General features: G+C 34.6%; 1 protein-coding gene across 2 annotated transcripts in view; it reads right to left on the bottom strand.

Moving 5' to 3' along the window:
- The window catches only part of RB1CC1 (RB1 inducible coiled-coil 1), an 82,702-nt gene that overhangs the window by 29,104 nt on the left and 31,094 nt on the right, over window positions 1-22,504 (bottom strand). For both annotated transcript variants that reach the window (XM_012790058.3, XM_012790060.3), the window contains exons 7-15: window positions 21,481-21,907; window positions 14,747-14,917; window positions 9,355-9,539; window positions 8,936-9,122; window positions 8,771-8,852; window positions 8,459-8,520; window positions 6,659-6,762; window positions 6,041-6,167; window positions 4,051-5,951 (exon numbers count right to left, since the gene is read on the bottom strand). In XM_012790058.3, coding sequence (XP_012645512.1) covers window positions 4,051-5,951; window positions 6,041-6,167; window positions 6,659-6,762; window positions 8,459-8,520; window positions 8,771-8,852; window positions 8,936-9,122; window positions 9,355-9,539; window positions 14,747-14,917; window positions 21,481-21,907 — 3,246 coding nt within the window. The remainder of the gene's footprint in view (window positions 1-4,050; window positions 5,952-6,040; window positions 6,168-6,658; window positions 6,763-8,458; window positions 8,521-8,770; window positions 8,853-8,935; window positions 9,123-9,354; window positions 9,540-14,746; window positions 14,918-21,480; window positions 21,908-22,504) is intronic.

The following is a 22,504-nucleotide window of genomic DNA, read 5'->3' as shown; positions in this document are numbered from 1 at the left end:
AGAAGGTACAAAAGCTGCAGGTTCTTGTACCTTCTTTTTCCATCTATAACTATGGCATTCACTATGAGGAAAAACAATTAGCATCCCTGGGTTCCTGATGATTCTGCACAGTATGTTGACACAAAAGCACAGTTTAAGCATTAGAACCCCATGGATGGGCAGTCCTGAAGAACAGTAGTGAAGGAAATCTTCCCAGTGGCAGTATGTCAAATGCATATGAAGTTACCTAGAAGGAAAAATGGCCAGGAGTGCAGATTTACAATGATTCATGGAGACTGGCTAAAAGGCTTAGTTGGAGTGTGAAAGACCTGCAAGGAACTGTATTAAAATTTGATGACAAGAGACTTGTGGAAGAGGAATATGGCTCTCTTAAAATGGGCACAAAATGTGAGGAACCTGCTAATAATCACATGAGCAAGTCACATAATTCAGTGGATATCAACGTCTTTCTCTAGTCACACCACTCCCTATTCAACAGACTCATAAAAAAAGTGCCCACGGAAACAGGAAATAAGGATATGCATGGGCTCAGCAACATGGATTTCCACACATCAAGTAACTAAGAGACCATGCTGCAGTGCTTTCTAGAGAATGAGAAAGCCACGACGAGTTGGTGGCAGGCAGATTACAGTGGTCCACATCCGAGAACAGTTATTTTCTGAATATATTTACCTTTCATGCCCACAATATTTCTACCAAAGCCACCATTCCGGGATGTGCAATATGCCTTATTCAGTGCTATGGTATTCCACTAGACTTGCTTCTAAACAAGGGAAATAATTTATAATGAAAGATGTGTAGCCATGGCCTCAAGGTCATGGAAATCACTGGTCTTACTGCATATGCCAAATCCTAAAGCAGCTGGTCTGGTACAACTGGGGAGACCAGTTTACTCAAGACTCAAGTCACCACAGTGGATGGGTGGCATTTCACACAGCTAGGGTAATATCCAATAACACATGCTCTGAATGAGAGACCACTCTGTGATAATAATTCTCTCAAAGTTAAAATGCTTAGGCTGGAGAAACAGGGATGAAAACTGGAATGACTACTGTATTATCCTGATGAGCTATAAGGATAACTTTTGCTACCTATGGCTAGAATCTTGGGTGGGCCATGCTGATTCAGAGTTGATTTAATTCCCTAAAAAAGAATTCCATTACAAGAGATACGGCCAAGATTCCACTGAACTGGAGGCTTGTGCTAACAATAGACCACTTAAGGCTCCTCATGCAGCTGAACCAACAGGCAAAAGAGGAGGCTGCTGTATGGACTGATATGACTGGACTTCATTATCAATGGGCAACAGGTTGCTTCTATATAAGAGGGGTAGAGAGAAATATTATTCGAACACAGGTGGACTTTCTGGGTGTCTCTTGGAAGTGCCATGCCCAGTGATGAAAAAAGTCAATGAAAAACAACAGTAACTGTATTACAGGAAGTATCATTAGTGGCAGTCTCTTTAGAAACAAAGATCTGAATCATGCCTATCAGGTAAAGAACTAAGATCAGCTGAAGAATTAGCTAAGGTAAAAAATGGAGTGGGTAACAGAAGCAAGCTGTAAATACCTAGTAGAGTCACGAGGCTGGTTACAGAAATAAAGACTCTAGGAATTAAGCCTGTGCATACTAATCATTTTTTATCATTATCTGCCCCCCTTCTCCAATCCCTCTGGTATATAAAATAAGGTTGTATTTCAGCATTTAACCTACAGAATATCAAAGAGAGACTGTGATGGAGCAGAAGGGAAAGAACATCAAAACGTTCATTTCTGGAGGACCAGAGTGACAAAACTTTGAGTCTTAACGTTTTAAGACAGAGTGAGACTATCTGAGGTAATATGAGGGATACAAGTTGCATCACGTCAGAGAGAAACATGATATGGTAAGTGTCTTTATTTGGAAGTCCAATATAAGCAAAAGAGATATATGTCTGACTGCTGAGTTAAAATGGGGCATACAGTGCTTGACTGTCCAGTGTCTTGTAGGCACTGCCCTCATCCCTCTTTTATGATCTCATCTACAATGCAATACAGAAATTCTACATTTCCCAGATCTCCTGTATAGCTTTAAGTTTGCCAATGAAAAGAACACCTGCAAGGTTTGGAAAGGAAGAAAAGAAGGCCAGGCTTATTTTCCAGAGGTGGTTGTAGCCAGATGCACTTTAACAGCAACTTCCTGGCAAGTAAGTGAGAACTAGCCATTTTGTGCTGCAGACTGAGCCAGACCACTGGTGCTTTGAAGAGATTCTTGAATGCGTTGCAGCAGCTTCCCAGTGAGCCACGTAGAACCATCAGATTTGGTGGGTACATCAGCGTCTATTTTCCTGAGATTTCACTCAGAGCTTGACAAAGACTCTCTCTGACTAAACTTTAGTTAGGTTCCTCTAGGCTTTGATCATGGCATCTGTTCTTGTTGGGGCTGCATTGCCCAGTTGTAGGAAGAATCGCAGTAAGTCACTTTAGAGAGAACCAATTCCTCAGCTCCACCCTCGGTATCTTAACACGGTGGTCTGCCTTAAGCAAGAATCCTATTAGGTCAATATAGCCAGAATCCCCCCTTACCCCTCATGTTTCCTGTTAGTAATTTTTCTATCCACAGACCCCTATATCCCAGGCTCCTTGGCTATAAATCTCAACATGTCCATGGTGTATTGTGAATTGAGCTCAGTTCTATATTGAAGTCTCTTGTTCCCTACTGCAATAGTTCCTCCATATAAACTGTTTTTATCAGTTTAACTACTGTCCAGCTCTGATTCTCTTCAACAAGCTTTCCTAGCCTTCAGGAGTGACTCCACTGACCTTCACTCCACTAGATCTGTAAACATTGATGCAACCCCTAATTCTTCTCTATTAAACCCTCTAATCCCCCCCCCCAGAATACATAAAGAGCTTCTATTTTCAAACCAGAAGGGGAGATTTAACTATACACCAATATATGAGTATTACACAGGAGACAATGACAAGAGATTGTTTGAAAGTGATTAATGCACAAAACAGAGGTTAAACTACAAAATATATATACACCTATACTCACTTGGAGAATTAATAGAACTAACCTACTATGTTCTAGAAACAGTTTATTGGATCACAAAACCCCTTCATAAATTTTTAAAAGGCAGAAATACTAAAAAACCATTAACAAAAGGCAGTAATAACAATAAAAATAATAAAAATGCAAAAACACCACCGCAACCACAGTATCAAACTTGAAACTTAAAAGTATCATCTTTCAAACACAGAAGAACTGAAATTGTAATATTAAGAAAATAACAATGAGGAATATACTACATATCTACATATTCCCAATCTATGATATAGCCTTTCCTAAACACTACTCAGAGAAAAATTTTACAGTCTTTAATACACACATCCTAAATTCATATGTACAAAAATAATTTCTTTTTCTTTTTTTGAGATAGTTTCCATCTGTTGCTCAGGCTGGAGTGCTGCGCTGTCAGCCTAGCTCACAGCAATCTCCATCTCCTGGGCTCAAACAATCCTCCTGCCTCAGCCTCCTGAGTAGCTGGGACTACAGGCACATGCCACGACACCCAGATAATAAGTTTTTCTATTTTTAGTAGAGCTGGGGTCTCACTCCTACTCAGGCTGGTCTTGAACTCCTGAGCTGAGGTGATCCACCCACCTCGGCCTCCCAGAGTGCTAGGATTACAGGTGTGAGCCATCACACCTGGCCCAGAAATAATTTTCAACTGAAGAATTTAGAAAAAAATGAAAATAAATCAAGAAAAAGAAATTTAGCAACTAAAAAAGAAAAAGAAGCTCTTTAAAACATTTCAAAATTTTGAAATCATTTCTCTGAAAATCCAAAATACTAATTCATTTCTAAAAAGCCTGTTATTTTTATGTTTGCAAGAAACACTAATTTAAAAGTAAAAGCTTTTATTCCTGAAAATATTCCAGTTGCTAGATTTATCTGAGGTAAATGAGTAACACAAGGGACCCTGATTATATACACACACACATACACACACACAATTGAATCATCAATATTTTAATTTTATAATTACATACTAAACTTAATTCTTACCTTTTTGCTATTTGATTCTCAAGATGTTTAACCTTTTCTAACAACTCTTTCTCAACAACTTCTCTCTCCAACTTAAATTCTTTTAGGGCAGTCTGAATCGCTTCATCTTTTTCACAATTAAGCTTCTGAATTAACTGTTGTCTGTCTTGTTCCTGGCTCATGACCAATTTCTCTTTGTCTTTCTCAAAGTTCTGGATAATAGCTTCATATTTCTCTTCTTGTTGGGTGATTCTTTCATCTTTTTGTTTTTCAAGAGCACTCAATTCTGAGTCCAATTTACTCTGCAGTTCAATTATTTGTTGTTTCAGGCTTTTTTCTATTTCAAATGCTTGGTGATGCAAAGATGTTACTTTATTTAATTCAGCTTTCAGTACATTAGATTCTTCTTCATGTCTACTAATTAACTCTGAAATGCACTGATCTTTTTCAATTGTCATTAAAGTTCTTAGCTCTGCTAATCCCACCTGATAGCTTTCATTATTATCCCGAATCTTTTGGTTGAGTTTACTTATTTCTGTTCTCAACTTCTCAGTCTCTTGTTCAAGAAGACATTTTAAGGTCTCCTTCTGCTGGGCTTTGCTTTCTTCCAGCAAAAGCTTTATTTCATCAGTTTCTGCTTCCTTCAATGCAAGTTCCACCTCTAGCTTGCATCTTAAGTCTGACAAATCTGAAACTTTAAGTTTTAATTCCTGTAGCTGTTCTTCTTTTTCCTGGATAACTGTTGCATGAGACTCTTGTATTTGATTAATTTTTTCTTGATTTTCCTTTTTTAATTCCTCCAAAGAAACTTTGTGATCTGTCTTAACTTTTTCAAACTCCTGTGTGTGCCTAAAGTGAAGTGTGTCCTCTAATTCCTTTAGATGACTTTGTTCTAAGGACTGAAGTTCTGCTTTCAATAACTGTAACTTCTCATCATTTTCTACATGGAGCTTTTTTAAGTCTTCTAACACTATCTCTCGTGACTGTTTCAGTTCTTTAATTTCACAGTTCTGAGTGTGCATTATATTTTCCATCTCTAACAACTTCTGATCCTTTTCATTCTGCAGGCAGATGACAGCTTCTTTTTCATGTTTAACCAAAGCAAATTCATTATCTTTATTTTGTAAAACCTCCTCAAGGCATACTAAATCTCCTTTCAATTTTTTAATTTTGTTTTCATTTTCATCACTTTCCTTTATTAGTGCATCTAGTTTACCTTCATATTCATTTTTTAAAGACTGTAGTTCTTTTTGATGTTTTTCTTTTAGTGTTATTTCCAGAGAATATTTTACTTTTTCAATAATGTTTCTTATTTCTACTGCTATACATTTTAAAGAATTTGAGAAATCACACTGTTCTTTTTGTACAAATGTTCTGAAGTGGCAAAGGTCTTCCTTGATGCTTTGTATACTGAAGTGAGAGTCTTGGACCACAGCTCTACATTTTTCCAATTGGATATTTAGAGAAGCATGATCTCCAAACTCCTCTTTACCACATATATTTGTATCCTGCATGCGTCTACTGTCTATTGCATTGATAACTGACGAATAAAGTGACTCTACCATCATTTCTGGACTTTGTGGATCACTTATAGGATTAGGAGATGATAAATTTTCTTCTATTACAAACTCATTCACAGCAGACATAAAATCTGATTCAGGACTTTCTGCTAATGAATCCAAGTCTAAAGAAACTTGGTGAATAGTTTGTTCTATGTTTGGATGGGGGATAGTTTCAAAATCAAATGTATGTGCATCAATGCTATCGGGAGATAATTCTTCTAAGGGACATACTGCAGGACATAATGGGTCCTGAACGGTGAGTGGAGGAGGAGTTCTCGGTGAGGTAGTAGTTGTAATTCCCGTTGCACTTTCTATCCTTGGTGAAGAGGCCAACTGGGGTGATGCCTGACTCACAGATGCCTGGAAAACAGAGAGAAAGGCTTAAGGAGTTGCAGTGGCACAAACATTTTACACTAATGAAGAGAACCATTTGAAAGAACTGAATTTGCCTTTTGTTCACTCAGTAGATCTGTAATGGTCTGAGACATTTCATCCAAACTTTGTGCTGCTTTTACCAAATTATGTAGAGCAAGTACATGCTGGTGTAGAGGTTCGAAGTCACAAAGTAAGGGAACCCTGAAACAAAATGCAATCACATTAGGCAGATTTCTGAGACTTCTGATTTCCTAATGAAAAGATAGGTAACTGCAACCAATTATTTTAACATGTCAAAAATAAGTGAAGTATTATCATCCCTTTTAAATGAATACCAGAAGTACTTTAAGAAATCTGAGTCATAATCAGCCAATTGATAAGTCAGAAATTTCCCAACAGCATGTAAAGTTAGAGTAACCAGTAGAAAAACATAAACTGAATACAAGGCATAAAATTTCTACTTTATCTTAATTGTTCTTTAGAGATGGAGTCTTGCTATGTTACCCAGGTTATCTTCATTTTCTGATCATTTCTGTATTCCCCAGAAATTTCCTAAAGCAGTCATAAAGAGAGCCAGTGTATCATAAAGCATACCTCTATACTGGCATTTCTAGTGATACTCTTCACAGCTCCAAAACAGAAAAACTATTTTTAAGGTTATAATGCAAGTTAAAAATACTAATGATATTTACCTGAGGAATGGTTGAACTTCCGAAGGACAAAATGATTGCAGAAATTGCAAATCTTTTAATGAAATATCTGGAAGTTCACAGTCAAACTTTCGAGGCTTCTGTGTCTGTACAAAGGAGGAAAAGAATTTTTTTTTGCCAAAATATACAAAGGATAAATTTATATATGGTTTCTTACTATAATTAAATTCACAATAAAAATTCTTCAAATGATCTAATCAAACTTAAGAAACAGATTAAGAAGTGACAATAAAAGATCATACAATGAAGACATGATATTTTATTTTTTTGAGCTTTCAGTAGACTAGGACATGAGCTGTTGGTGATCAAGTGATATGCTTTGCTCCTCCCCTTGTGTTTTTAGCATTTTATGGGAATTCTAGTATTCCCATCAACATTAAATAAAACCACCTGATTCACTAGCAAAAGGCTATTCCCAAATTTTTCTTTGACTTATAGCATGATCATATAGACATCTCAAGCCCTACATCTCTTACAGTTACCTTTAACATGCCTTGTTGGTTAATAACATCCAAAAATGTTTTCCATGTAACACTTCCTTCCTTGCACCTCTCCCCCTTGATCTTTCCATTATATTTTCCAAAATACAAATTCTTAATCAATTTTAGCTTCTTTAAAAAAACAGGCTGGGAGTGGTGGCTCGCGCCTGTAATCCTAGCACTCTGGGAGGCCGAAGCCAGAGGATCGCTCAAGGTCAGGAGTTCAAAACCAGCCTGAGCAAGAGTGAGACCTCGTCTCTACTAAAAATAGAAAGAAATTAATTGGCCAACTAAAAATATATAGAAAAAAATTAGCCAGGTATGGTGGCACATGCCTGCAGTCCCAGCTACTTGGGAGACTGAGGCAGAAGGATTGCTTAAGGCCAGGAATTTGAGGTTGCTGTGAGCTAGGCTGATGCCACAGCACTCTAGCCCGGGCAACAGAGTGAGACTCTCAAAAAAAAAAAAAAATTATCTCTATCATTTCTTTCTTTATAAAAGGACCAAAAATTGTGCCTTTTAACTTCAATTGTTTTAATTCATAACTCGAGCGGATCTGGAGATATCAAAATTCTCTTCATAAAAAAGTATTCCAGAATAAATAAGTATGAGAATTCCTTTCTACTACATCACTCATTCTTAGACATTAAAAAATATATATATTTAAAGCCCTGAGAAGTCCCCACAGTACAGAAACATGTTTAACACGTAAACAGACTATCTGAGAAGGGGGGGGAAATCCCAACAACTCCTAAACTGCTCTGATCATGGAAATGTTTACTCTCATCTAATAAAATTAATGGTCCCAGGCAATATTGGTTTAGAAATATATCAATCTAATGTTCCAGTGAAGACTTACTGAAATATTACCCTATCCTGATTTGTCAAAGCAGAAAGGGGAATTTGTGAAAAGGAGAGGAGGGGGGGAGGGGAGGGGGAGGGGAAGAGGAGGGGAGGGCAGGAGGAGGAGGAAGAAGGAAGGAGAGAGAATAGTAGGAAGAAAAAAGGAGGGTTAAGGAGAAGGAAGAAATATACGTACAAAGAAAGAACAAATGAATCTATTCCCATCAATCCTAACAATGTAGTATATAAGGTATCCTTCTGTGTTATAAAGATTCTTGATCAAAAATTATAAATACATCTTAAAGTTTTATACCAATTGGCTTTTTAAAACCCAACATTTTTATCTTGATTTTTTTAAAAACCACAACAATTTCTGTAAGTTTCTGATAAATGCCTCTATTTCTGGAAAAAGGTTTTAAAACATACGGAATTTAGTCATGGTTAGAAAATAAATACATACACAAAAGGAAGGGGGCCAGGAGTCCAGTCCCCTAAACAGACGATTTCTTAAAAAAGACTTTCCTGTATAAAGAAATTAACAATATGGTTATTTTAGAACTTTACTTAAGGCAAAAAATTATCTCTGGTTTTTGAAAAAGTAAATTAAAATTTGACAATGCTTCAAATTTAAAATTTAAGAATGGATTTGACTGTTTTTGTAGATTTCAGCGATAATTAATAGCATATACATGCATTATGCTATAGATAACTCAAGTCTACAACATAAAAACATTGTTTTCTTTAAATAAAGTTATTAACGAAGAATACTTACTAAATAACTTCCCAAAAGATTCCCTTTTTGATTTTTCTGCTTCATATAATCGCTTTCCATCTTTGACTAAAGCACCGGCCCACTAGAAGAGACAAGCTATGGTAAACAACGTACACCAGTTCATTAAAGTTCATATACAATTAAAATAGAATTCAACTTGCATACCTCCCTGTAGTGTTTTATGAACATTTTTCTCCTTACAACCTCAACAACAGCTAAGCAGTACATCTGAGGAACTGTACTAAGAGCTTCAACAATTTTTACTCTTTCTAACAGCTCTATTACGAGGCGGAGCAAAGCTTGTAATTTCTCTCCATCTTGATCAGCATGAAGCATTACGAAGCAACACCACCTACAGAATGAAACCCATTATTTTCAACATTCACAAAAGTTTGCTAAAAATAATTTCTTACTAGTTAAGCTAAGGAAATCAAGACACATAAGGCTCTATAATAGTATTATAATTCCAAACTTAATGAATCAATTATTTCAATACAATGGCATGTGAAAATTACCCATCCCTTGGGAGAAATAAATATATACAACTCTAAATAACCTAAAATAGATATAAAAAAATTACTTACTTCAGCCTGACATGTAGGTTATTTGCTAGTTCCTGTTTGGCAGTGGTACACTTCTGTTTAATATCTAATAGTTTTCTATGATTTTGCAACATAATCATTAACTGATTTGCATGACTCAGGCACAAATCAGGTAATACAGATGCATCCTTCAAGTTTTCAGCTCTCATCTGATTAGCTAAAAATCCCTTTGAGAAAAAATATTTTAAAGAACATTATTTTTGTTTCATGAATACATGAACATTCACTTAGGAGGAATATCTATGTTAAACACAAACTATTTTGTTTTCAAATAAGATTTTAATATCCTCTTTTTCTGGATGTAATAGATGCAATCACAGCACAAAAGACCCAGAATTTTTAAGAAACGCTCATCTAACTTTTTTTTCACTTTTCTAGCTAGAAAAAAATGAAGGCTGAGGACATAAAGTAACTTATCCAGGACACAATAGCTGAATTAGAACTAGAACCAATGTGTCTAGACTTTTACAAAACCACAGGTTAGTCTAAACATAAACAAAATATGGTCACTGAAAAACGGAAATGGATTTAATCTAGCCAACCTCATACAACACTATTATTATACATTTCCCCCAAATAAAATATAATCAACAGGTCTTCAAATTATTTATTGAAAAGTTATAGCCATTTCCAGTTATTTCTGAACTACATTTTATTCTAGTGATCTGTGCTCCTGTCTTTAAAACAATGACTAAATTGTGGGCTTTCGCAGTGTACTTTATTATTTAGTAGAAAAAAATTTTTCCAATTTTCTTAGTTACCCTTTCTTATTTATTTTTGCAGGTAAATATTGTATCATTTTGTCAAGCAGAGATTGTGCTTAGGTTACAAATTAATTCAGACAGATCTTGCCACAGTGTTCTTTCATCTCTCTCAAATATTTTTAGTTCTCTTTATTTAATGTCTAAAGATAACTTAATATGGTTATCACTATGCAGTTTATTGCTACAATGACGGTTTTATCCCTACTCTATATACTAGTTAAAATGTAATAGATGGTTTGGTTTTGCACATCCGACTGCTGCCTTGCTATTGTAAATCAATAATTATTCTTCTAGTAATTTAACCATATAACCAGCAAACGAAAAGTATGTTTTCCTATTTTCTGGTAGTTTTCTTTCCTGTTTCATGCTCTTCCAAATATCATAATGACATTTAAATTTAAATGGTGTGTACTGAAGTCAAACTGGTTCAATTTCTGAGAACAAGACAATTTCAACAATATTAAAGACATTTAGACTGGTCTTTATTTTATGAAATGTTGAGGCAATAAATCCCTTTCCATGATTTATTTTCCTCTTTTTAAAATAGGGAGTGGTTAGAAATTTTAATTACTATGTAACTAGAATGTACTACTTCAAGTTGTAAATGTGTATGGCAAGATGTAAAATCTACTAAAACTAATCTGAATTTATCTATTTTCACCAACTACATTCTGAAGAAAATACTGATAAAATAAATGCAATGAGGAAATATCATTAACAGCAACAGACATCTGTAAGTAATAAAATGTGAAATATTCCAGACCAGCAAGAGACTAAAGAGAAATTTAACATTTCTTAAACCCAAATTCTCATTGTACTAAGAATTAATGTGTTCCTCCTGTGTGTCATGAATGGCAGTAAGGCTTTGTGGATAGCGCAACAAGAGAGACTAGAGTCCTGCCTTCTTTGAGCTTATATTCTAAGAGAAGAGATTATATTAAAAACATGCACTAGAGTTTAATTACAATTGTGATACAGCATGCTAAGAGAAAATAAACCTGATGTGATGAAGACTTCTAGATCAGAAACCATAACTCTCTACATCCCTTGACAGCCAAACAGATGACAATATAGGTATAAAAAATTGTCTCACAGATCATATACCATCCATCTACAACAGCTTATCCCCTTTCTCTTATGAACTCACTGAAAATAATCTTATTAAACCTAATCTTGTTGCATCAAGATTCACTCAGGTATGCCCGCTGAACCCTGTCTACCTTGGGGCCTGCATTTCTATTTTAACATTTTGTTCCCAATATGTAACCAGGCAATCTAGATGACTTGGAAATACACTCATGAGTACTTAGGACTACCAAGATGTATTCACTTAAGAATACAAATAGTTAGAAAAGACATGGTTAGAAAAATTAAAAACGTCTAATTTTCATTAAATGTTCTAAAGGGTAAATTCCATGAACTGCTATAGTTCAAAACAACAGCAAAATATTGTGAATAAATTAAGCAGAAAGAAGATGTTTAAACCGGTCCTCTATGATAAGACAATTAAAATTAATTTTGTAATTTCCATGGGAACAGGGTAAGGAATTCACTTAATTTTATTTCAATTGGTATTCAGGAAGGTTAAATAGTCAAACTTAGATAATAAACATGAAAAGCTTAAATACATATATTTAAAAAGGCATTCTTCCATTATTTTGAGGAAAACAAAGTAATACCAATAATGCATTCATCATAGCAGCCATACTCCCAGAAAAATAAGACTTAATCTTATATGACAAAAACTCCATTTGTTGAATCCAATGTGGCTTTGAGGATAAACAATAAATTTCTTTTTATATTACCATCAAATATAAAACCATTTAATGTATCTGCCAGATTAACTATACAAGATTAAGATTAAATGATTTAAAGTGAAGACTTCAAATGATATAAAGTGGTAGAATTATCAGTATTTCAAAAAGTGAACAGAGATTCTGGGGAGCAAAGAAAGAGAGAGAAAATAAGAGATACTCTCTTATCTTAGAGTATCTAAGAAATGGTTATTAAAAAACTGAAGGATTTTAAAGGAATGATGGTTTCATAAAATTAAATATGAAAAAATATAGGAATAAATTTGACATCAAAATTTAAAATTTCTGCACTAAAATCAGTAAAAATAATCAACAAAGAGCAAGACACAATATTTGTATAACTTAAAGTATACAAAAAATTACCCAGATTATATGTGATAAATTCTCACAAAATCATTAAGATAAAGAACATTTGACAAATGAAAATTCAGAGGAAATACATGGCAAACATTGATTAAAGGGAAATTACTCTTATTATTATTTACTAGAAATGTTGACTAATTTTGCTTTTATGAAAGGCATTATAACATTATTAATATTTAAAATGCACAGAGATCTTAGTCTAGTGATTCCATTATCAGAGACTGTATCTAAAGAAATATTAGAACATGTAAGTAAAGATAAATATATTGTTGGGATATTCAAACAGTACTTGTAATAAGGAAAACTGAAACCAAATAATGACCAACAAATGAAGTATAGTTAAATACATTTTGTTTGATTAATCTTATGGAAGGTTAAAAAATAACAACACTGGAGAAGATGCAAAAAGATCAGGAGTACAGTTCTGTTTCTAGTGATGGTGGTCTTTAATGTGATGGTAATGCTGACCAAGCTCCCTGTGGCTTTAGGTATGGGATATCTAGGATAGCAGTGAAGGAGCCAGGCACAGTGAAGGTGCCAGGATCCATGAGAAGGAAACCAAGACATGGAAGTTAGGCAACTAGGAATGCTTTTCCTTAGAGACTTCTGATTCCTAAAGAGGAGACCAAAGCTAAAAATAGGTACTAAGCAGTCATGATATTTCTGTGGGACTAGGAAATAAAAAATTGAACACCAGAGCCAGCCAAAGGAACAGACAATGGAGCACACATACATTCAGATCCAGAAAAGTTATATTGTACAATTAAGGTTAAACCAAAAGTAGACTGGCCATCATAAGAACTGGAGGACACACTTCCAATCTTTTACATTTCTGAAGCTGGATTAAAGTAATTTGAGATTGTAACAGTCCCTAGCGCATGCCAAAAGCAAACAAATTCTTTGTAGACTGTTATCCTAGGCCCTATAATATTTCCTTGGTTTTTCTTATTAAAAAATCAAGCACATGAAAAGGCAAGATCGAGATCAAAGGACTAAAAACTATACTAAGCAACCCAAAATATAAACAGACCCACAGATACAGATAATGGAGTTAACAGGTAAAGACTTTTGAATTATTATGTGATCCAAGAGATGATAGATGGCTAAGACTGAATATTCTGGCTGAAAATTTAAAACTATATAAACAAAGAACCAAATTGAAATTGTGGAGCTGAAAAATAAACAAGAGAAATAAGAAATCAGAAAATGGTTAACTCCAGCTAGTCACTGCTAAAAAGAACTGATAGATAAATCAAAAGTAATTATCTATAATGAAGCAGAAAGATGAAAGGACAGAAAATATAGGAAACAAACATAAATATATGTGGTGAAAGGTCTAACACACTTGTAACTGGATCAGTGAAGGAGAAGGGTAAGCAAGGGAGGCAAAAACAAGATTTGGAGAGAAATTGGGAACTTCTCCAAATGATATAGTCATTAAGTCACAGATTCAAAAAGCACTACAAGCCCAATGCAGATAAAAGATTGCCAAATCTTGTCATCTGAGAGTAAAACTGCTAGAAACCAAACTAAAGGCAAAGAAAACACTAAAAGTTAGTAGCAAACACCCTAGAATTCTACATGTACCAAGCAAAAGTATCCTCTAGAAATCAAGATGATTTTAGTAAGAAAATGGAATTTATCACTAAAAGGAAAATACTAGATGACATTCTAATTTATCAACTTTAATGACAGCAAGGATGCATAGTTTACTTTTTTGAAAAGCAAAAAAGTTAACATGGGGCATATAATTATTCATATGTTCTACTAACAAAACAGCACATTTTAGAGGGAAAAGACAGGCAGAAAAAAGTTAAACTAGAAAAATGTGCATAAAAATCTAATTGTGAAATTCAACAGTTTGGCTCTGGGTGGTTTTGCCATAGTACCTGTCATAGATGGTGGAGACACTGGTTTGTGGGAAAATGTCCAGGGTTACCAACTGTTGCCATTCCACTGCCTTCATGTGGTTATAAACCTACTTTGACAGCAGAATTCTTGTAATATTGCATTAAATTAGACCTAAAATCTAATTATTAGTAAATTCTTCAAGATTTCATATTTCTGTCCTTTTAAAATCTTGTTTCTTATCCTTTTTCCTTTTTTGACAGAGCAGAAGGTACTTGAGTGTTTACTAGAAAGACTGCTTTTATCGTATGTTATTAACATATTTTAAAATGTTGATTATTTTTCCCAGCTGCAAGCAGAACTTTCATGGTTCATCTATAGTAGCTTGGACTCATTCACTATACTTTATGAACCCAAATACTAAGAACATGCCTTTCTTCTTATTACATGTAAACAATAATAATACATTAACTATATTTGAAGATGAAATGAAAACATAGTGCATACAAAGTTGATACTGCACATAAAACCCTTGTACAAACCACAAATTCTTTTTCCTGAGAGAAGTCTGATATAGAGACCTACCTGAGCGAGCTCTTTCTGTTCATTCACCAGCCGGCCACAGCTGGCAATCATCTGGTCTAGGGCATACAGCCGATCTTCAAGCCCTTTAATGGCCTTCATATTTTGATTATCAAGTTTGGCAATAGTTTGACGGCATTCTGCTATAAATGGTCGAATAATCCTTGGGTCAAGCTAAATGACGAGGAAACACATATGAATAAATTTTTCAGAAATTAGTTTTAAGATGTATTTCACACTATATTGCTACAAACCTTCAAAGAAAATAAAAGTGACAGAGAAAGATATAGAAAAACAAAAGCATGGGAAATCTAAGAGATACACTTTCATAAGGTCAAGAATAGGATAAATAACAACTGAATACTAAATATATTAGAATACATCATGAAGAATTCAGTTCCAGAAATCACACATTTCAATCAATACCATAATATAATCAATTCCCAATATTGCTCAGAAAATGTTATTTTCAAGGTCTTATAAAGTATAGAATAATGTCATTCTCCTATCAATCCAACTTCTCTCTAAAGCATATTAGCTTCTTCTGGCAAACTTACCTCTCTCTTAGAGGCAGAAGATAAAATTCCTTTATTCTCAGTCTTTAACTCCTCAAGGAATTTGGTCAATTATGATTTCTTACTCTTCCACCTCTCCCGTTCCCTAGCTTTAATTCTACAAATTTGCTGGAATTCACAGAACCTAAAAAAGCGTTTAACGCCATTCCCTTTCCTTCAAAAGAATATTTTACACTGGCTGCCTTTCCCACACGGACTACATGGCCAAAGATCACCAATGACCTTGCTTTACTTGAGGCTTCTGTACATTTGGCACAGCAGACAACCTTTCCTAAACATTATAGACTTTGGGACATTACTTCTGCTGATTACTTCATGGCATCCTTCTCCTTCTCTGGCTCCTTTTCCTCCATCTAGTCTTTAAATACATTAATAACTGAACAAGTAGAACTTTGTCTTCAGCCCATTTTTACTCTTCTCTATATGATTTCAACATTAAAGTATAACTTCTATGGAGGTAACTCCCAACCTATTTCAATCCTGATCTCTTGCAAATTTTCAGACCTTGTTTCTGACCACTTGATGACATCTACATGATGATATCAACCATGATATCTTCTATTACTGAAGATGGTTGCTTCTAATAAAACTCCCAAAGGGCTTCCTTCTCTCTGCAAATAATATCCATAACTGGTAAGTCTCTCCAGGCCTCTCATCTTTTCAAGCTGTATTGCCTATTACTACTGTCAAGAAAAACCATGTGTTTTCTATCTCTAATCTTTGTTCACATGCTTGTACTGCCTAGTCATTTACACTAATCTCTGCCCCTATTTAAAGGTCCTAGTCAAATACTACCTCTTTCAGAAGTCTTCTCTGACCTCTACAGTATAATGGTAGAGGTCACTATGTATTTTATGCATAGTGTCTTCTACACAAGAGAGCATACAAAAACAATTAAAACAAAACTATTGTTATAACCAAGAATACAGTGCAATTAATAAGAGGATGCATTTCTAATACCACCAAAAAAGTTAACAGAGCCATTATTTAAGTATAGGTAGTACTTTCTTTGCACAGTATCATCTTAAGTGAAACTGTTCATGTATGAACATTTTTTTACTTTCTTAATTGTCTGGTAACTGAGTCCAAAGTGAACACATTTCTATTCCAGAGTACTATGCAAATGCAAGTCTGCTTATCAGAGTGATCTGAAGAAGATGACTATCTTTGGTTCCAATTTTGAATGTGGGCAAAATTACAAATACACATAAACTTAACTGAGCAATGATAGAAGACAAAACAATAGGGGATGGACATGCTTGAAGCTCTTACTCGAGGGGCGAGGGGGTGCATGGGCAATATATGTAACCTTAACACTTGTACACCCATAGTACGCTAAAATAAAAAAATAAAAAATAAAAAAAGAAGACAAAACAAAAACCAACAACTGCTGAATATAATGTTTTTATATTTCATAATCAAGTGAAAGTATAACTGCACTGACAAACATGGAGGAGTATTTTAAGATTCACTGAATACAATTTATAACATGACTCCCTAAAATCTTATTACACTTATTAATATTTGATCACATTTGTTCACAGGTAATGAAAATTAAAATTTCCAAATAATGTCTTTGAAGAAATGTTTTAGATGATATTACTACATATTTAAACCACAGAATCATATTAATGATTATTTACCCAATTATTAATAGTTAACAGTGCTACACTTATTTTTACTCTTGGGCTCTTTCTTCAATATCTATAGAGACTAACATAATTGTTGTCTCTAAGAAGAAACTGGAAAAATAAAAGTTTTTCACACCCTCCATTCTTAACCACCCTACCTTCAAATGTGTCCCCAGTGCACAAAGCAAGCAAGAGCATTCCTTAAGATCATAAACTGCCTGAAAAAAATACTAAGGTTCAATAAATTATGCTGCCATTAATCTGGACAGCTTAGAAATGAGCTAAGTGCACACATTTCCAGTTATTAATTCTCAGAGTGTTCTGGTTCCAAAATGGCAGTGTAGAGACAAGCTGGCTTCTGTTCCCCAAGCCCCCACCCCCACCACAAAACAAAACAAAACAAAACAAAAATACAGCACTGACATCTTCTCCAGCAACAACCCAGAATTCAAGTATGAGAATGGGACAGTTCCCAGGGTCTCAGAGAAGTGGAAAAACAATGAGCAGACAGTAGAAGAACCAGACTTCCACATCCACAATCCCTCCCCCCATTCTGCCAGGCACAGCCATGCTAGAAATCTCCCCTCCATTCGTATGCTTCCTATACTGGAAGTGGTCCATCAGCTTTCCAATCTTCTTGGGCTCAACGGCAGGAGACTTATCCTTGCCTTAACCCACAGGTCGCATCTTGACTGCCTGAAGCGAGAAATAGCCTGGAGGACAGGCAAAGACAAAAGACGGGGGAGGAGGGGCTACCATCTCCAAACTGGAAACTTGCTCTGTATCTTGGCCAAAGGAGACACCACATTAAGAGTAGCTGTAGTACGTTCCCCAGGGCACGAACTGCCGGGTTATCCCACACTGTTGAGATGATCCTTTTGGGACCTCCCCCACCGGGAACAGGCAGTGCTCTGACCACTGACTAGTGCCAACGTGAACCTGGGCTTCAGGTGCAACCTAGAGCCCAAAAGGAGGCGGCGACCAAGCAGTGAAGATTCACTAAGCAAATATATTCAATAAAAACCCAAACAAGCTGGACAGAGAAGAGTGGAATAAATAATCCTTCAATGCAAAGACATAGACATACACCCACAAGAAATGGCAGAAAACAAGGAACCATGACGTCCCCAAAAGGGCAAAGCAAAAATCCAGTCACAGATCCTAACAAAATGGCGATTTGTGAGCTCTCTGACCAAGAATTCAAAATAGCAATTTTAAGGAAACTCAGTGATCTCCAAGATAACACAGGAAAGCAATTCAGAAATTTATCAGAGAGATTTAATAAAGGGATTGAAATAATTAAAATAAATCAAACGGAAATCTTGGACCTGAGAAGTATATTGGCTAAACTGAGAAACACTGTAGAGGCTCTAAACAGCAGAATGTACCAAGTAAAGGAAAGAATCAGTGAAGCCTGAAGACTGGCTATTTGAAAATACAGTCAGAAGAAAAAAAAAAAGGAACATAGACCACATACACACAGAAAATTACCTCATAAGATCAAATCTAAGAAACACTGGGTTCATGAGGGAACTGCAAGAATAAGAAGTAGAGAGCTTATTCAACAAAATAGTAACAGAAAACTTTCGAAACATCAGAAAGTTATCCCGGTACAGGAAAATCTTACAACATCAAACAGATTTAGCCCAAATAAGACTATTCCAAACTCTCAAGGCCAAGAAACAAAAGGAAGATCCTAAAAGCAGCAGGAGATAAGAAGCAAATAAAATATAATTTGTCTGCCAACAGACATCTCAACAAAAATACTACAGGCCAGAAGGGAGTGAAAGGACATTTTCAAATTGTGCAAAGGAAAGAAAAAAAAAACCTGTGATCCAAGAATATTGCATCCAGCAAAACTGTTGTTCGAATATGAAGGAGAAATGAAGTCTTTCACAAACAAAGCTGAGAGAATGCACCACCACCAGACCCGTCTTGCAAAAAAATGCTAAAGGGAGTTCTTTAGTCCAAAAGAAGAAGAAAAAAACTGTAATGTGCATAAGAAACTTTTCAAAGTATAAAAATCCACTGGTACATGGACAAACCCAGAATACTCTATTACTGCATTTTTGATATGCGATCCCCTCATAATTCTAGTACAAAGCCAAAAAGGCAAATCTATCAAAAACAATAATAGCTACTGCAACTTTTTAAGAGATAGGTAATTCAAAAATATGTAAACTGAGACAACTAAGAGTCAAAACGTGGAGAGGATGGAGTCAAAAGTGTAGATTTTTGTGTGTGTGTTTTTGCCTTTGTTTCTAAACATTTGTGTTCTAAGATAAGTTGTGATCTCTTTAAAATAACTTGTTATATCTATAAAATGTTTTCTGTAAGCCTCATGGTAACCACAGTACAAAAACCTACTATAGATTCACCAAAAATAAAAAGCAACAAACTAAATCTTACCACCAGAGATATTCACTTACCTACAAAGAAAGGTAGTAAGAAGGGAGGAGTCTTAAAACAACCAGAAAATAAGCAACAAAATGGCAGTAGTAAGTCCATCCTGACCAATAACAACACTGAATATAAATGGCCTTGATTCTCCAACTAAAAGGCAGAGTGGTTGAATGGAAAAAGAAACAAGACCCAACTATATGGTGAATTCAAGAAAGTCGCTTTACCTATAGAAATACCACAGATTGAAAGTGAAACATGGAAAAAGATAATTCCATGCAACTGGAAACCAAGAAAGAACAGGCGTATGTATTCTCACATCAGATTAAGATAAACTACAAAGACTACATAAAAAGACAAGGTTGGTCACTATATAACAATAATCAGCAAGCAGATATAACAATTATAAATATCAATGCACCTAACACCAAGCTCCCAAATGTATAAAGCAAACGTTAATACATCTCAACGGAGAGATAGACTATAACACAATAATAGTAGGGGAATTTAACACTCCATTTTCAGTGAGAGACAGATAGTCCAGACAGAAAACCAACAAAGAAACAGTAGAGTTAAAATGTACATTAGATATAATGGCTCTAATTTACATTTACAGAACATTTCACACCCAATTGCTATAGAATATATTCTTTTTGTCAGAAACACAAATCAGTGTGCCTTCTGCAGTATAATCTGAAATAGAACATCCAAGAGTCATTCTAACAAGAAGATACTAAAATCTAAGAAAACATGGGAGTCTACAAAAATGCAGCAAGAATTATGAAATTTTTCTGATAGATTAAAATTGGGGGAAGAACTAAATAGTTAACAGAACTAGCATCTATTAATCCACAAAATATAAAACTAGAGATTCAAAATTGTTAAGTGAGTTATAATGGATGATAGACATTAGAGAATCATTGCTTCTTTCTTCTTGTTATAAAAAGTGAGTAAAACTTATGACTGCTAGATTTCACATTAAACATGCAAATACAATGCCAATTTCAGGTTCTCCTTACAGTCTACAACCCTGTTCTGACTTCTGGCACAGCTCAATTAATTATAAAAAATGAGACTTCAATTATTCTGATCACAATCATGTGGGTGATAATCTACAATCATAAATAGAATTTTTAGGTTACTAAAATGTCAAGAGTTTAAGCAGGAACACCACCTTTCATTCATTTTTGTCAGTAATCTTTGCGTAATATATTACATACTTCCCTGTCCTGACCAACTGTTCTTTGAATAAAATGCCTACCCTATAGGATCTCATCAAGCAATTGGATACTGAGAGAATTTAAAAATGTAGGGTTTTTCCCCCTAAGTTTTCCATTGTACTACATTGTATAACTTTAACAAGAAAAGTATTGCATTGTTTTCCAGGCATCACAGACAATGTGCTTTCTGTAAACAATAAATCAAAGATTAATGCTCTTCCAACTAAGTGCCCCTTGAGAAAAGTTTAACTATTTTTAACCATTGTCTTTTGGCAACAGCAGCTTTCAAAACATTATTTCATATTTCTGCATCATTGAAACATGTGCCCTATCAACTTCCTTCCTGGCTTGAAAGATTTTTGTATCAGTTTATGTAATAGACATGGAAGGTATTTATTCCTCAGGTTTAAAAGTTTTTCAAATATATGTGAAGATCTTAATCCAAAATGCAAGCTCACTATTATTATTAAACACAACTACAAACACTATGTCTAAGTTTTGAATTTTGAAGATTTAAGGCAGGTGTAGTATTTAAAATTTCTTCATTAAAAAATATGAAAGAGGTTCCCTCCACAGAGATGGTGACTGGAAAGAGCCATAACAAAGGGACTTTTTGGGCAATGGAAATATTCAGTGTCTAACCATCAAGACCTGGGTAGTTAATTGTATGTAAATTAATTTTCACTCCACTAGAAATTTTACTTTCATGATCTCAAATAATCTTCACAAATTTACAGTCAATTCATAAATAAGGTTATGAATTAATTTGATTCAAACTAGGCTTGAAAGTTTCACTCTTGTGTTCATTTATTTCTACTCAAACATAATACCCATTCTCTCATTATATAAAATATTTAGTATAATATAAAGAAGTTAAATAAGATATGAAATATCAAATTAACATTACTTACCCTGCTCATAGAATCAAAGCATTTCCTGACCAAAGATTCCACATCATTAGGTCTATCTTGAACATTTATCCAGTCTAACAAAGAAACATTAAAAAAAGGCAGATCACCGTCTTTAGCATCTATCGAAGTTTCATCCTGCTGAACAGTACTTTGACAAGATTCCCTAATATCTTTGCCACTTTCAGCATCTGTGGTATCTGGGGCTACATGTTCCACTGACTTGTGAAATGAGGTTAACAAGGATTTATTAGTTGTTCTAGGCATATCAGGAGAGAGCACCAGTTCAGTGGATCTTTTCATCTCAGGTTTTTCTGAGTCTTCATTTTCAGGTAAAGAATCCAGTCTTCCCAAACATTCCCTGTAACTATGTCTGGTTAGGCACTCCAACAGTGGAATCTTGGCCATTACTGAAACTGCAGTTCCTAAACTTAAAATACAAAAGATCTGTCAGTAATGAGATTGCTCAAGTTAGGGATTAGCAGGTTTGAATGAAATCACATTTTATTATCTCTCACACATCTTACGACCTCTTTATTATATTATACATATACAAACTAGTCTATGAACTAGCTGTTCACTAAAAAAAGTCTAGATTAGTCTAGAAGTCTAGATTAACACATTAAATTATCACTCTAAAGTAAATCTAGCTAGACTATACTAAACAAGTAAACACTCAGCTTTTATGAAATCTTAAAATATAATAAATTCGAATTTAGAAAAAAAAAATCTACCGTAACAGTACCTTAAAGTACAACCTTTTGTCCTTAAGTCAATCAAATATGCATGATATATTGAAAGAACAGTATGAAATAATATAGATAAACATAACTTATATTCATTAAGCCTTAAATATTATTGAAAAGCATGGAAAAATGAAATTTTGATGATTTTAACTTCTATAAAACCATATGTAAACTGATGCAAGCTCCTACATTAAATTGACATAACTAATAGAACTCTCAAAAGAATTGTTACTTGAAAAGGTTATCACTTTCCAGTTGGGGCACATACAAAAAAATAAAAA

The sequence above is a fragment of the Microcebus murinus genome, chromosome 7, assembly GCF_040939455.1.
Source record: "Microcebus murinus isolate Inina chromosome 7, M.murinus_Inina_mat1.0, whole genome shotgun sequence".
In the NCBI taxonomy this organism is placed as follows: domain Eukaryota; kingdom Metazoa; phylum Chordata; class Mammalia; order Primates; family Cheirogaleidae; genus Microcebus; species Microcebus murinus.
This window is presented reverse-complemented; position numbering and strand designations above follow the sequence as displayed.